General features: G+C 40.6%; 2 protein-coding genes across 2 annotated transcripts; both read left to right on the forward strand.

Moving 5' to 3' along the window:
* The first annotated feature begins 311 nt into the window (after positions 1-311).
* LOC120030573 (ubiquitin thioesterase OTUB1-like) lies at positions 312-11,515 on the forward strand. Its single transcript, XM_038975991.1, has 7 exons — positions 312-378; positions 1,105-1,172; positions 1,375-1,473; positions 1,636-1,754; positions 1,893-1,977; positions 5,764-5,958; positions 10,964-11,515. The coding sequence occupies exons 1-7, from the start codon at positions 333-335 to the stop codon at positions 11,159-11,161; spliced, it is 810 nt and encodes a 269-aa protein (XP_038831919.1). The 5' UTR covers positions 312-332; the 3' UTR covers positions 11,162-11,515.
* A 261-nt stretch (positions 11,516-11,776) lies between these two features.
* On the forward strand, positions 11,777-13,303 carry cskmt (citrate synthase lysine methyltransferase). The gene is made up of 2 exons (XM_038975992.1): positions 11,777-11,920; positions 12,580-13,303. Exons 1-2 carry the CDS (start codon positions 11,833-11,835, stop codon positions 13,251-13,253), a joined length of 762 nt encoding a protein of 253 aa, XP_038831920.1. The 5' UTR covers positions 11,777-11,832; the 3' UTR covers positions 13,254-13,303.

Raw genomic sequence — 13,303 nt, forward strand, 5'->3', positions numbered from 1 at the left:
ACAAATGTGCCGGGTGGCCCACTTAGATGAAAACAAAAGTCTGCGTTTTGGGTAAAACACTGGACTAAATCATCAGTGGAAATGAGCCATTTGAGAAAGAGAAGGGTCTTGATGATTAATATAAAATTGGATTAGCTTTTCACTCAAACACATTCATTGCAAGTAATAGAAAATCGAGTTATTTGAGACAGAAAACCTATGACCCGTTCTAAATATGTGTGATATCTGCATTTATGTGCATTTGTCAGAGAGAAAGATCCAGCTGCTGTGCTGGGACCCGGAAGTTTAGAATGAGGTCAGTGAGACAGAGGAAACACAATTCTACAGCTAAAATGGCGCAGGAGCAACAGCAGGAAACAACACAGGGAGAGATGGAGGGTGAGTGAAACAACATCAAAACGAAAGATGACAGAAATCTAACCGGCTTCGGCTATCAGCGCATTGTTATTTATGGAGGTGTAATGTGATTGTTAGGCAATCTAGTGATAGCAGTTGAGGAACATGTTGCTTGCATGAATATGAGAGGGCAATAGGGGAGGCCAAAGCATTCAAATCACACACAAAGAAACGCATTTTCGACCTGTAGTTTTTGGAGGATGAAGGTGATACCATTAAGCATTATATGTGACATAATGTAGTATCTCATTCACAGTATATTTTTTGCCGGATTTCAATTGGTTGTCAAATGTTTATTGACGCCATAACTGAAATAGGATAGTTGGCTAGTTGCTAACTAATCAATTCAACCTAGTTGTTCCAAAAATATGGTCCGAAGCCGACCACATGATTACCAAATGGTAGACGGATATGTGATGACGACATTTGCTTAAACTACATGTACGTTGTCATCAATTTCATGTTGTGGAATAAATTACGTAACCAGCAATTGTTATTAAAAAGTGCGATTTTGCAAATATGCTTCCCGTCGCTGTGTTGTTGACACAGCTACTCCAATAACCATGATGTAATATAGCTAGTTCCCACGTTAAATTCAGAATTTGGGCTAACTTTTTTTTTTACAGCACCATTGCACTTCACTCTCTGCGAATGAACTGTCATGTTACTTGTTTAAAAACGTCTATGGTGTTGTTTTCTTCTCTCCAGCTGGAGGAGTAAACTGTCTTGCTTATGATGAGGCCATTATGGCACAGCAGGACAGAATTCAGCAGGAGGTGAGAGATTTTACACTTGAATAGGCATTGATAATATGTAGGCTAAGGTTTTGAATTAGACTGACATAAGTCGGCTGTGGAGAAGGTTGAACTGCACGAGGAATGCATACCTTTGCATCACGTGATTTTGATCACCTTGTGTTCTTGTTTTATATTGGTTTCTATAAGTCTATGAGTATGAAACGTCCGTGTGTGTGTGTAGATCGCAACAAGCATCCTTTTAGTGTCAGACAGACAGGAGCTGTCAGTTTTGCAGAGAGAGTATGCCGCGGAAGACACCATTTATCAGCTCAAGATCAAGGTCAGTAAAACCACACAATGTATCAATTACAGGATTTGAATCCGCATCACTTCATACTGGTTTAAGGCGAAAGGGTTCCTTACGATCACAAAACCAATGAGGGTTAGAAATGGTGACATAATTATTGTGTTTACTCTATGCCCCTGTTTTTTTTCCCTTTAGGATTTACACAAAAAATACTCATATATTCGTAAGACGCGACCAGACGGGAACTGTTTCTACAGAGCGTTTGGCTTTTCACATCTCGAATCACTGCTCGAAGACAGCAAAGAGCTGCAGAGGTAACATAACACCTCCGTAGTGCATTTAGCTCATTGATGGTCGGTAAAGCAGACTATGTGATAGGATAGATGGATGCAATAGGATTAGTGTTGCTGCATTAATAGGCACTGAATACCGATGCAATGTTTTGTCTATAGGTTCAAAGCAGTGGCAGCAAAGAGCAAACTGGACCTGGTCAACCAGGGTTTCACTGAGTTCACCATTGAAGACTTCCACAATACTGTGAGTTGCTTCCCTCTTATTGTACACCACATGAACAACGGTGACAGTTCATACACTGAGCATACAAAACAGGATGAACACCTGGACTTTCCATGACATAGACTGACCCGGTGAAAGCTATGATCCCTTATTGATGTCACTTGTTAAATCCACTTCGATCAGTGTAGATGAAGGGGAGGAGACAGGTTAAAGAAAGATTTTTAAGCCTTGAGACAATTGAGACGTGTGCCATTGAGGGTGAATGGGCAAGACAAAATATTTAAGTGCCTTTGAACAGGGTACGGTTTGTGTGAAAAACTGCAACGCTGCTGGGTTTTTCACACAACAGTTTTCCTTGTGTATCAATAATAATCCACCCACAGGGCATCCAGCCAACTTGACACAACTGTGGGAAGCATTTGAGTCAACATGGGCTACCATCCCAGTGGAACGCTCTCAACACCTTGTAGAGTCCATGCCCCAAGGAATTGAGGATGGTCTGGGGGCAACCTTGTCTCATAGATTAGACGTAACATTGTAAATTTAAATCCGGGATACTCAATTAGTATGATATGTTACGTTTGGTATGGTTACATAAGACAGAAGGTTACTTGTACAAAAACAAAAAGTAGGGTGGTTGGTCAGAGTGGATGGGTGGGCGCATAACACGTAAGTCTAGCATCCCAAAGGTTGCATGTTTGAATCTCATCACGGACAACTTTAGCATTTTAGCAACTTTGGAACTACTACTTGCTATTTTTAGCTACTTTGCAACTACTTAGCATGTTAGCTACCCCTAACCTTAACCCTTTTAGTGAACACCAACAAATTGGAATTCGTGTCATACATTTTGCAAATTCGTAACATATTGTACGAATTGCAATTCGTATCATATGGTACGAATTGCAATTTATAACATACCATACAAAATGGATGATGGATATCCATAAATTAATACATACCATACGAAACATAACAAAGCATACTAAATAAAGTGTCGCGGATTTGCGTACAGAATACTACGAAATGCTCTTAGACCAGGATGAGGGGGGGGGGTGCGCAACTCAATATTAGGAAGATGTCTTAATGTTTTGTACACTTTTTGTATACAGTGCATTTGGAAAGTATTCAGACCCCATGACTTTTCTACATTTTGTTACATTACAGCCTTATTCTAAAATGGATTAAATAGATTTCTCTCCCATCAATCTACACACAATACCATATAATGTACCTGTACACAGCCCATCTGTAAATAGCAAACCCAACTACTTCATCCCAATATTGTTATTATTATTATTATTTTTGCTCATTTGCACCCCAGTATCTCTACTTGCACATCATCTGCACATCTATCACTCCAGTGTTAATGCTAACTTGTAATTATTCTGCCTCTTTGGCCTATTTATTGCCTTACCTCTCTAATCTTACTGCATTTGCACACACTGTACATATAATTTTTTTATTGTGTTATTGACCGTACGTTTGTTTATGTGTAACTCTGTGTTGTTTTTGTCGCACTGCTTTGCTTTATCTTGGCCAGGTCGCAGTTGTAAATGAGAACTTGTTCTCGACTGGCCTACCTTGTTAAATAAAGGTGGAAAAAAAGAATAATAATGACAAAGCAGAACAGATTTTTAGAAATGTTTGCAAATGTATTAAAAATAAACTGATATCACATTCACATAAGTATTCAGACCATTTACTCAGTACTTTGTTGAAGCACCTTTGGCAGCGATTACAGCCTTGAATCTTATTGGGTATCATGCTACAAGCTTGTCACACCTGTATTTGGGGAGTTTGTCCCATTCTTCTCTGCAGATTCACTGAAGCTCTGTCAGGTTGGATGGGGAGCATCAATGCACAGATATTTTTACGTCTCTCCAGAGATGTTCGATTGGGTTCAAGTCTGGGCTCTGGCTGGGCCACTCAAAGACATTCAGAGACTTGTCCCGAAGGCACTCCTGCGTTGTCTTGGTTGTGTGCTTAGGGTTGCTGTCCTGTTGGAAGGTGAACCTTCACCCCAGTCTGAGCTCCTAAGTGCTCTGGAGCAGTTTTTCATCAAGGATCTCTCTGTACTCTGCTCCGTTCATCTTTCCCTCAATCCTGACTAGTCTCCCAGTCCCTGCCGCTGAAAAACATCCCCACAGCATGATGCTGACACCGTGCTTCACCGTAGGGATGGTGCCAGGTTTTCTCCCGATGTGATGCTTAGCATTCAGGCCAAATAGTTCAATCTTGGTTTGCAGTGGGAAAATTACATTTAGACACACTATGCTGTTTTCACTCAGAGAATTGTCCATTGTCATATGCTAGTGTTTTTTTTTTTGCTGGTGCAGTCTTGTCTTGTGACTTAGTGATAAGTCTGGGCGTACAGATAAGATCCGGGTGCGACTGCAGTACGTGACGTCCCGTTTGTACTATCTGTAGGAACTCATCTGTGTGGAAACTTGCAGGACGAAACAGAAGACTAGTGTGAGCTGTCTTAATCTGCATAGACAAGCTAAATGCCTTTTATCTACCCAACCGTTGTTTGCACACATATGCTAACTGCCACACATACACAAGGTTGGACTTTTCTATAAAAGCTGAGACCCAACTCTGTTCGTTGGGCTCTTAACTCTGCACTGTTGAGTGGATTGTTAACTGCTCCATTTTTGCAACTCTTATAAAGTTGCTGTTTGAGGAATCTACAGTCTCTTTGGTTAGAAATTTCCACCACCGGTTTCATCAGACCAGAGAATCTTGTTTCTCGTGGTCAGAGAGTCCTTTCGATGCCTTTTGGCAAACTCCAAGCGTGCTCTCATGGCTTGGTTTTTGCTCTGACATGTACTGTCTGCTGTGGGACCTTATATAGTCAGGTGTGTGCTGTCGTGGAAATGAACCACCATGTCGTGGAAATTACCACCGGGAACACTCTAAGTCAATCTTAAATGAATCATCCTTTATTATCAATGCGCTGGAGAGGTTCCAACCAATTCAATGCACCATAGTACACATGTCAATCAGGAGCTCTGCTGGGGCAGTCCCAGAGGTTGTCTTATATACGGCTATTCACAGAGTTATAGACAAGTTTATATTTGCATGATTTAGCATAATTAATTCATCATTAACGTTTTTGTTTCATTCGTGTGACCGACCCATACCGGTTCATAACTTGTGACAAACAAATACTTCACGAGGCTTATTCTCTCTAAGCTGAGACCTTGAAACTAAGATATCTTTTGTTCTCAAAACAAAGGTCTGGGCATACTGCCAAATTGCAGCTACTGATAGTGAGGACGCGTTCAGTCAGTCACTTGCATGAACATAGAAAACATTTTATTAGAAAAGCACATGACTAGAACACAGAAATTAGTTATTAGAAAAGCACAAACATTACAATTTTCAAGCACAGTGCCTTTCCAAATCATGTCCAATCATTTGAATTTACCACAGGTAGATTCCAATCAGGTTGTAGAAACATCGCAAGGATGATCAATGGAAACAGGATGCACCTAAGCTCAATTTCGATTCCTATAGCAAAGGGTCTGAATACTTATGTAAATAAGTTATTTCTGTTTTTTATTTTTAATACATTTGCAAAAATTTCAAAAAAACGTTTTCCGCTTTGTTGTTGTGGGTAGATTGATGAGGGGATTTAAAAAAAATCAATTTTAGAAAAAGGCTGTAATGTAACAAAATGTGGGAAAAAGGAAAGGGTCTGAATACTTTCCAAATGCACTGTACCGAACATGTTAACAACTTTTAAGTCACTTGACGTAAAAGCATCACCAAACTGAACATTATTGTTTATTCTTCCCCTAGTTCATGGACCTGTTAGAGCTGTGTGAGAAGCAGCCAGGACTCAGTGAGCTGCTGGGCTCCTTCAGAGACCAGAGCGTGTCAGACTACATCGTGGTGTACCTGCGGTTGCTCACTTCAGGCTACCTGCAGAGGGAGCACGGTTTCTTCCAGCACTTCATCGAGGGGGGACGCTCTGTCAGGGAGTTCTGTCAGCAGGTGGGTTCCTTATGGAACATCAGAGAATAAGGGAGATATACAGTGCCTTCAGGAAGTATTCATACCCCTTGACTTTTTCCACATTTTTGTTGTTAAAGCCTGAATTCAAAATGTATTAAATATACACCAGTAGCCAATAATGACAAAGTGAAAACATGTTTTTAGAAAATTTAGCAAATGTATTATAATACATTATAATACATTATAATATTTACATACAGTACCAGTCAAAAGTTTGGACACCTACTCATTCAAGGGTTTTCTTTATTTGTAATATTTTCTACATTGTAGAATAATAGTGAAGACGTCAAAACTATTAAATAACACATATGGAATCGTGTAGTAACCAAAAAAGTGTTAAATCAAAATATATTTTATATTTGAGATTCTTCAAAGTAGCCACCCTTTGCCTTGATGACAGCTTTGCACACTCTTAGCATTCTCTCAACCAGCTTCACCTGGAATGCTTTTTCAACAGTCTTGAAGGATTTCCCACATATGCTGGGCACTTGTTGGCTGCTTTTCCTTCACTCTGCGGTCCAACTCATCCCAAACCATCTCAATTGGGTTGAGGTCGGATGATTTGTGTAGGCCAGGTCATCTGATGAGCACTCCATCACTCTCCTTGCTTAAATAACCCTTACACAGCCTGGAGGTGTATTTGGTCATTGTCCTGTTGAAAAACAAATGATAGTCCCACTAAGCGCAAACCAGATGGGATGGCGTATCGCTGTGGTAGCCATGCTGGTTAAGTGTGCCTTGAATTCGAAATAAATCACTGACAGTGTCACCAGCAAAGCACCATCACACCACCTCCTCCATGCTTCACGGTGGGAACCACACATGCAGAGATCATCCGTTCACCTACTCTGCATCTCACAAAGACACGGCGGTTGGAACCAAGAATCTCCAATTTGGAGTCATCAGACCAAACAACAGATTGCTTGTGTTTCTTGGCCCATGCAAGTCTCTTCTTCTTTTTGGTGTCCTTTAGTAGTGGTTTCTTTGTAGCAATTCAACCATGAAGGCCTGATTCACGCAGTAACTCTAATGAACTCATTATCTGCAGTAGAAGTAACTCTGGGTCTTCCTTTCCTGTGGCGGTCCTCATGAGAGCCAGTTTCATCATAGTGGTTGATGGTTTTTGCGACTGCACTTGAAGAAACTTTCAACGTTTTTGAAATTTTCCTGATTGACTGACCTTCATGTCTTAAAGTAATGATGGACTGTCGTTTCTCTTTGCTTATTTGAACTGTTCTTGACATACTGTTGATGTCGGAAGTTTACATACACTTAGGTTGGAGTCATTAAAACTCACTCCCCAAATTTCTTGTTAACAAACTATAGTTTTTGCAAGTCAGTTAGGACATCAACTTTGTACATGACACAAGTAATTTTTCCAGCAATTGTTTACAGACAGACTATTGTACTTATAATTCAATGTATCACAATTCCAGTGGGTCAGACGTTTACATGCACTAAGTTGACTGTGCCTTTAAACAGCTTGGAAAATTCCAGAAAATGTCATGGCTTTAGAAGCTTCTGATAGGCTAATTGACATAATTTGAGTCAATTGGAGGTATACCTGTGGATGTATTTCAAGGCCTACCTTCAAACTCAGTGCCTCTTTGCTTGACATCATGGGAAAATCAAAAGAAATCAGCCAAGACCTCGGAAAAAAAATTGGAGACCTCCACAAGTCTGGTTCATCCTTGGGAGCAATTTCCAAACACCTGAAGGTACCAAGTTCATCTGTACAAACAATAGTATGCAAGTATGAACACCATGGGACCACGCAGCCGTAATGCCGCTCAGGAAGGAGACGCGTTCTGTCGACTAGAGATTAATGTACTTTGCGAAAAGTGCAAATCAATCCCAGAACAACAGCAAAGGACTTGTGAAGATGCTGGAGGAGACGGGTACAAAAGTTTCTATATCCACAGTAAAACAAGTCCTTTATCGACATAACCTGAAAGGCCGCTCAGCAAAGAAGAAGCCACTGCTCCAAAACCAGACTACGGTTTGCAACTGCACATGGGTAAAATTATTGTACTTTTTGGAGGAATATCCACTGGTCTGATGAAACAAAAATATAGCTGTTTGGCCATAATGACCATCATTATGTTTGGAGTAAAAAGGGGGAGGCTTGCAAGCCGAAGAACACCATCCCAACCTTGAAACACGGGGGGTGGCAGCATCATGTTGTGGGGGTGCTTTGCTGCCGGAGGGACTGGTGCACTTCACAAAAAAGATGGCATCATGAGGCAAGAAAATGATGTGGGTATAGTGAAGCAGCATCTCAAGACATCAGTCAGGAAGTTAAAGCTTGGTCGCAAATGGGTCTTCCAAATGGAAAATGACCCCAAGCATACTTCCAAAGTTGTGGCAAAATGGCTTAAGAACAACGAAGTCAAGATATTGGTGTGGCCATCACAAAGCCCTGACCTCAATCCCATAGAAAATTTGTGGGCAAAACTGAAAAAGTGTGTGCGAGCAAGGAGGCCTACAAACCTGACTCATTTACACCAGCTCTGTCAGGAGGAATGGGCCAACATTCATCCAACTTGTTGTGGAAGGCTACCCTAAACATTTAACCCAAGTTAAACAATTTAAAGGCAACGCTACCAAATACTAATTGAGTGTATTTAAACTTCTGACCCACTGGGAATGTGATGAAAGAAACAAAAGCTGAAATAAATAGTTCTCTCTACTATTATTCTGACATCTGACCTAAGCCAGGGAATTTTTACTAGGATTAAATGTTAGGAATTGTGAAAAACCGAGTTTAAATGTATTTGGCTAAGGTGTATGTAATCTTCCGACTTCAACTGTATGTACTTGGTCTTTTACCAAATAGATATCTCCTGTATACCACCCCTACCTTGTCACAACACAACTGATTGGCTCAAACGCATTAAGAAGGAAAGAAATTCCACAAATTAACTTATAACAAGGCACACCTGTTAATTTAAATGTATTCCAGGTGACTACGTCATGAAGCTGGTTGAGAGAATGCCAGGAGTGTGCAAAGCTGTCAAAGGCAAAGGGTGGCTACTTTGAAGAATGTCAAATATAAAATTTGTTTAACACTTTTTTTTGGCTACTACATGATATCATATGTGTTATTTCATAGTTTTGATGTCTTCAGTATTATTCTACAATGTAGAATAGTAAAAATAAAGGAAAAACCCTTGAGTGAGTCGGTGTGTCCAAACTTGACTGATACTGTAAGTGTTCACATCCCTGAGTCAAAGTATGTTAGAATCACCTTTTGCATTCTTTCTGGTTAATTCTCTAAGAGCTTTGCGCACCTGGATTGTACAATATTTGCATATTATTCTTTTTATTCTTTTTAAAGTTCCTCGAGCTCTTTCAAGTTGGTTGTTGTTCATTGCAAGACAGCAATTTTCAAGTCTTGCCATAGATTTTCAAGCAGATTTAAGTCAAAAGTGTAACTAGGCCATTCGGGAACATTCAATGTTTTCTTTGTAACCAGTTTATATTTGGCCTTGTGTTTTAGGCTATTGTCCTGCTGAATGGTCAATTTGTCTCCTAGGGTCTGTTGGAAAGCAGAGTTAACCAGGTTTTCCTCTAGGATTTTGCCTGTGCTTAACTCTATTCTGTTTTTATCCCCCAAAAATCCTAGTCCTTGCCAATGACAAGCATACCCATAACACGATGAAGCCACCACCATGCTTGAAAATATTAAGTAGTACTCAGCAATGTTGTGTTGGATTTGCCCCAAACATAACATAACATAACATATTTAAGACATTAAGCTTAATTTCTTTGCCAAACATTTTCAGTTTTCCTTTATTGCCTTATTGCAAACGGGATGCATGTTTAGGAATATTTTTTTATTATTTACAGGCTTCTTTCTTTTCACTCTGTCATTTAGGTTAGTATTGTGAAGTAACTACAATGTTGTTGATACATCATCAGTTTTCCCCTATGACAGCCATTAAACTCTAACTGTTTTAATTATTGGCCTCATGGTGAAATCCCTGAGTGGTTTCCTTCCTCTCCGGCAACTGAGTTAGGAAGGACACCTGTATCTTTGTATTGACTGGGTGTATTGATACACTCTCAAAAGTGTAATTAATAACTTCACCATGCTCAAAGGAATATTCAATTATTTTATTTTTTTACTCATCTACCAATAGGTGCCCTTCTTTGTGAGGCATTGGAAAACCTTTGTGGTTGAATCTGTGTTTGAAATTCACTGATCAACTTAGGGACCTTACAATTATCTGTATGTGTGGGGTACAGAGATGAGGTGGTCATTCAAAAATCATGTTAAACACTATTGCACACTTTTGAGACTGAAGAACATTTTTACTCCTGAACGTATTTAGGCTTGCCATAACAAAGGGGTTGAATACTTATTGACTCAAGACATTTCAGCTTTTCATATTTTATTAATTAGCAAACAGTTCTAAAAACACAATTCCACTTTGACATATGGTATTATGTGTAAGCCAGTGACATATCCATTTTAAATTCAGGCTGTAACACATCAAAAAGTTGAGGGGTGTGAATACTTTCTGAAGGCACTGTATTGCTGAGGATGTTAAAGGCAATAAGCTAGCGCTCAAGTTGCCTGGAACCCCGACGTTGAATTGCATTAAATTCTACGTCGGGCAGAAATGAGCATTTGAATCAGGAAAGTTTTCTCTCGACATCTACAAGCCAGAATGTTGAATAAAATGAAATGTTCACATACTTTACCGGTTGTCCGTGCGGTTGGTCCTTTTGGCTGTAGGAGTGTGAGACTATATCCACAGGAAAGTATAATTGCATAAACTTTTCAAAGCGCTGGTAGTGTGTTCAGATTTCTATCACCGGAAGCAATTATAATTTCCTGTGGATATATTGTCTCATTCCTACTGCCAAAAGGACCAACTTGTACTTTTTCTTGCATATGTACATTCCAGTATCATCTAGAGTTGCATAACAAGTCCCCAAACTCAAACACTTTGTTTGTTCTCTGTGTGTTTACTATCAGGAGGTGGAGCCCATGTCTAAAGAAAGTGACCATATCCACATCATCGCTTTGGCCCAGGCCCTGAACGTGTCCATCCTAGTGGAGTATATGGACCGGGGTGAGGGGGGCACCGTCAACCACCACGTCTTTCCTGAAGGCAGCGAGCCTCGTGTCTTTCTCCTCTATAGACCCGGCCACTACGACATCTTGTATAAATAACTACCTGCTGTTTAGAAAATTCCCCCCAATGTCCTTTCCTACTGCTGCAGTGGCGAAATACTTCACCTGCCACACTGATGCATACATGTGTGTTTGAAGATTACACTGGTATTTGAGAAGGGAAAAAAACAATCACATTATACAGCCCCCTTCTCCCTCCCCGTCACTCAATATATCACAGAACAGTGAATTAATAAAAACAAATATTTACCAAAAAAATAGCAGAGGCTCCAGATGTTTAGAGTTGTACAGTTTTTACTTTTATTTTGTGGTTGTAAATGTTATCAACTTGCTTTTTTTGTTGGATTATTTTCCTTTGTTACACTGCGTTTTATTAAAGGTATTTACATCTTATTTGATGTGTATGTAAATGTCTTGTTTGTGCCGCTCTTCTGGTATCAACATTTCAAGTGGCATCACAGCAATATGCAATGCAGTATTTACATGCTTGCGTGAATTGTGTCTGTCTGTTCTTGTGTCTGTCTGTACATGTCTTGAATTTGGGTTGCTTATCTTTCATACAAAGGAAAACCGTGAAATGCTTCCACTGTTATACCGCATACTTGTTTACATTGTTGACGCATGCTCAGTTGCCCTCCACTGCGCACACAGCAGGTAGCTTGCTGCTCTCAGCAGTGCGTGAGGGAGGATTTCAAGGAGTGATACAAATCATGGCGCTGATTTTAAACATCCTGTCGCCAAGGAGGTTAGGGAAGTTAATTACAAACACACGTGTAAGGCACCACTCCAGTCTAACAAGTACGTCTCAATTTATTGGTGTCTTATAAAATGAGTTGATGCAAACTAGAAGCTAACGCATGGCTTTTTATGCTAGCTAGCTAACAGTTGACCTCTGTGGCTGCAAGCTAACTAGCTAGCTTACTTGCTATATACAGCTAGACAGTGGTTTGCTCTCTATTGATTCATTGATTTGGGGTGGCAGGTAGTCTAGTGCGTTGGGCCAGTAACCGAAAGGTTGCTGGGTCGAGTCTCCGAGCTGACAAGGTAAAAACCTGTCGTTCTGCCCCTGAACAAGGCAGTTAACCCACTGTTCCCCAATAGGCCGTCATTGTAAATAAAAATGTGTTATTAACTGACTTGCCTAGTTAAATACAGGTTCAATTCAAAGGCATTTCTGTTTGCAAATACTCCCGTTCACTGATGAAATGTAATTTGGGCACAGGTTGGTCAAGTTAGCTTGTTTGTGCTAATCTCCACAGCTAAGTTTTAGTTAGCTACCATAGCTAGATACTCAGCTCGATACTAACGTCAGCACATTTTAGGCGCTCTCATTTGTTCTATGAAATTTTATTTTAAGGAAACCCATAAACATGAACTGACAAAAATATAATACCGCTAGTATGTATGTTTTATTTTATTTTCCTGACATTCACCCTCGTTTGTCCCTACTTCTGTAGCTGAACTTATCAACAACATGGACAAGAAAGCAACATGGGACCGGTTCTACACAGAAAAAAGCAAGGCAACCAATTTCAAGAATTTTGAGTGGTTCTTTGGTTTCGACGCAATCCGGGACTTCATCTTGCCCATGCTGCATTCACAGACCAACTCTGATGCCCTACATGTTCTGGACATGGGCTGTGGTACCTCTGCCCTAGGACCCTGCATATACAGATACTCTCCCTGGCCAGTGCAGGTGACCTGCGCTGACATCTCTGCTATTGCTGTGCGCCTTATGCAGGAACACACAGAAACCAAAGCCCTGCAACCTCAGAACACTTCCTCTAAGTTGGACTTCTTAGAACTGGACTGCTCTCATCTCCACAAACACTTTGGTTCTGAGAGCCTAGACCTCATTCTAGACAAGGGCACCATAGATGCCTTGCTAAGGTCGAGGGAAGGTGGAGCAAAGGCCAGCCAGGTGCTTAAGCAGTGCCTAAAGGTGTTGAGGGACTCTGGGTCTCTCTTTCAGTTCTCGGATGAGGACCCTGATGCCAGGATGTTGTGGCTGGAGAAAGAGGGCCGGGAGCCAGGGGTGATGGTTGCCGATGTGGGGGTGCAGGAGGTGGGGGAGCTAAGGGGAGTAACTTATTACTGCTACCAAGTTACAGCTCGTCCTGTAGCACAGTAGATACAGTGAGGGAAAAAAGTATTTGATCCCCTGCTGATTTTGTATGTTTG

The sequence above is a fragment of the Salvelinus namaycush genome, chromosome 36 (assembly GCF_016432855.1).
Source record: "Salvelinus namaycush isolate Seneca chromosome 36, SaNama_1.0, whole genome shotgun sequence".
NCBI classification, from domain to species: Eukaryota; Metazoa; Chordata; class Actinopteri; order Salmoniformes; family Salmonidae; genus Salvelinus; species Salvelinus namaycush.

What these genes read in the sequence shown, in the direction of transcription:
- LOC120030573 (XM_038975991.1), top strand. Translation starts at nt 333, where the DNA reads ATGGCGCAGGAGCAACAGCAGGAAACAACACAGGGAGAGATGGAGG. An exon ending in AGGACAGAATTCAGCAGGAG is followed by an intron (nt 1,173 to 1,374) that starts GTGAGAGATTTT and finishes GTGTGTGTGTAG; the next exon opens with ATCGCAACAAGCATCCTTTT. An exon ending in GACAGCAAAGAGCTGCAGAG is followed by an intron (nt 1,755 to 1,892) that starts GTAACATAACAC and finishes TTTTGTCTATAG; the next exon opens with GTTCAAAGCAGTGGCAGCAA.
- cskmt (XM_038975992.1), top strand. Translation starts at nt 11,833, where the DNA reads ATGGCGCTGATTTTAAACATCCTGTCGCCAAGGAGGTTAGGGAAGTTA. An exon ending in GCACCACTCCAGTCTAACAA is followed by an intron (nt 11,921 to 12,579) that starts GTACGTCTCAAT and finishes CTACTTCTGTAG; the next exon opens with CTGAACTTATCAACAACATG.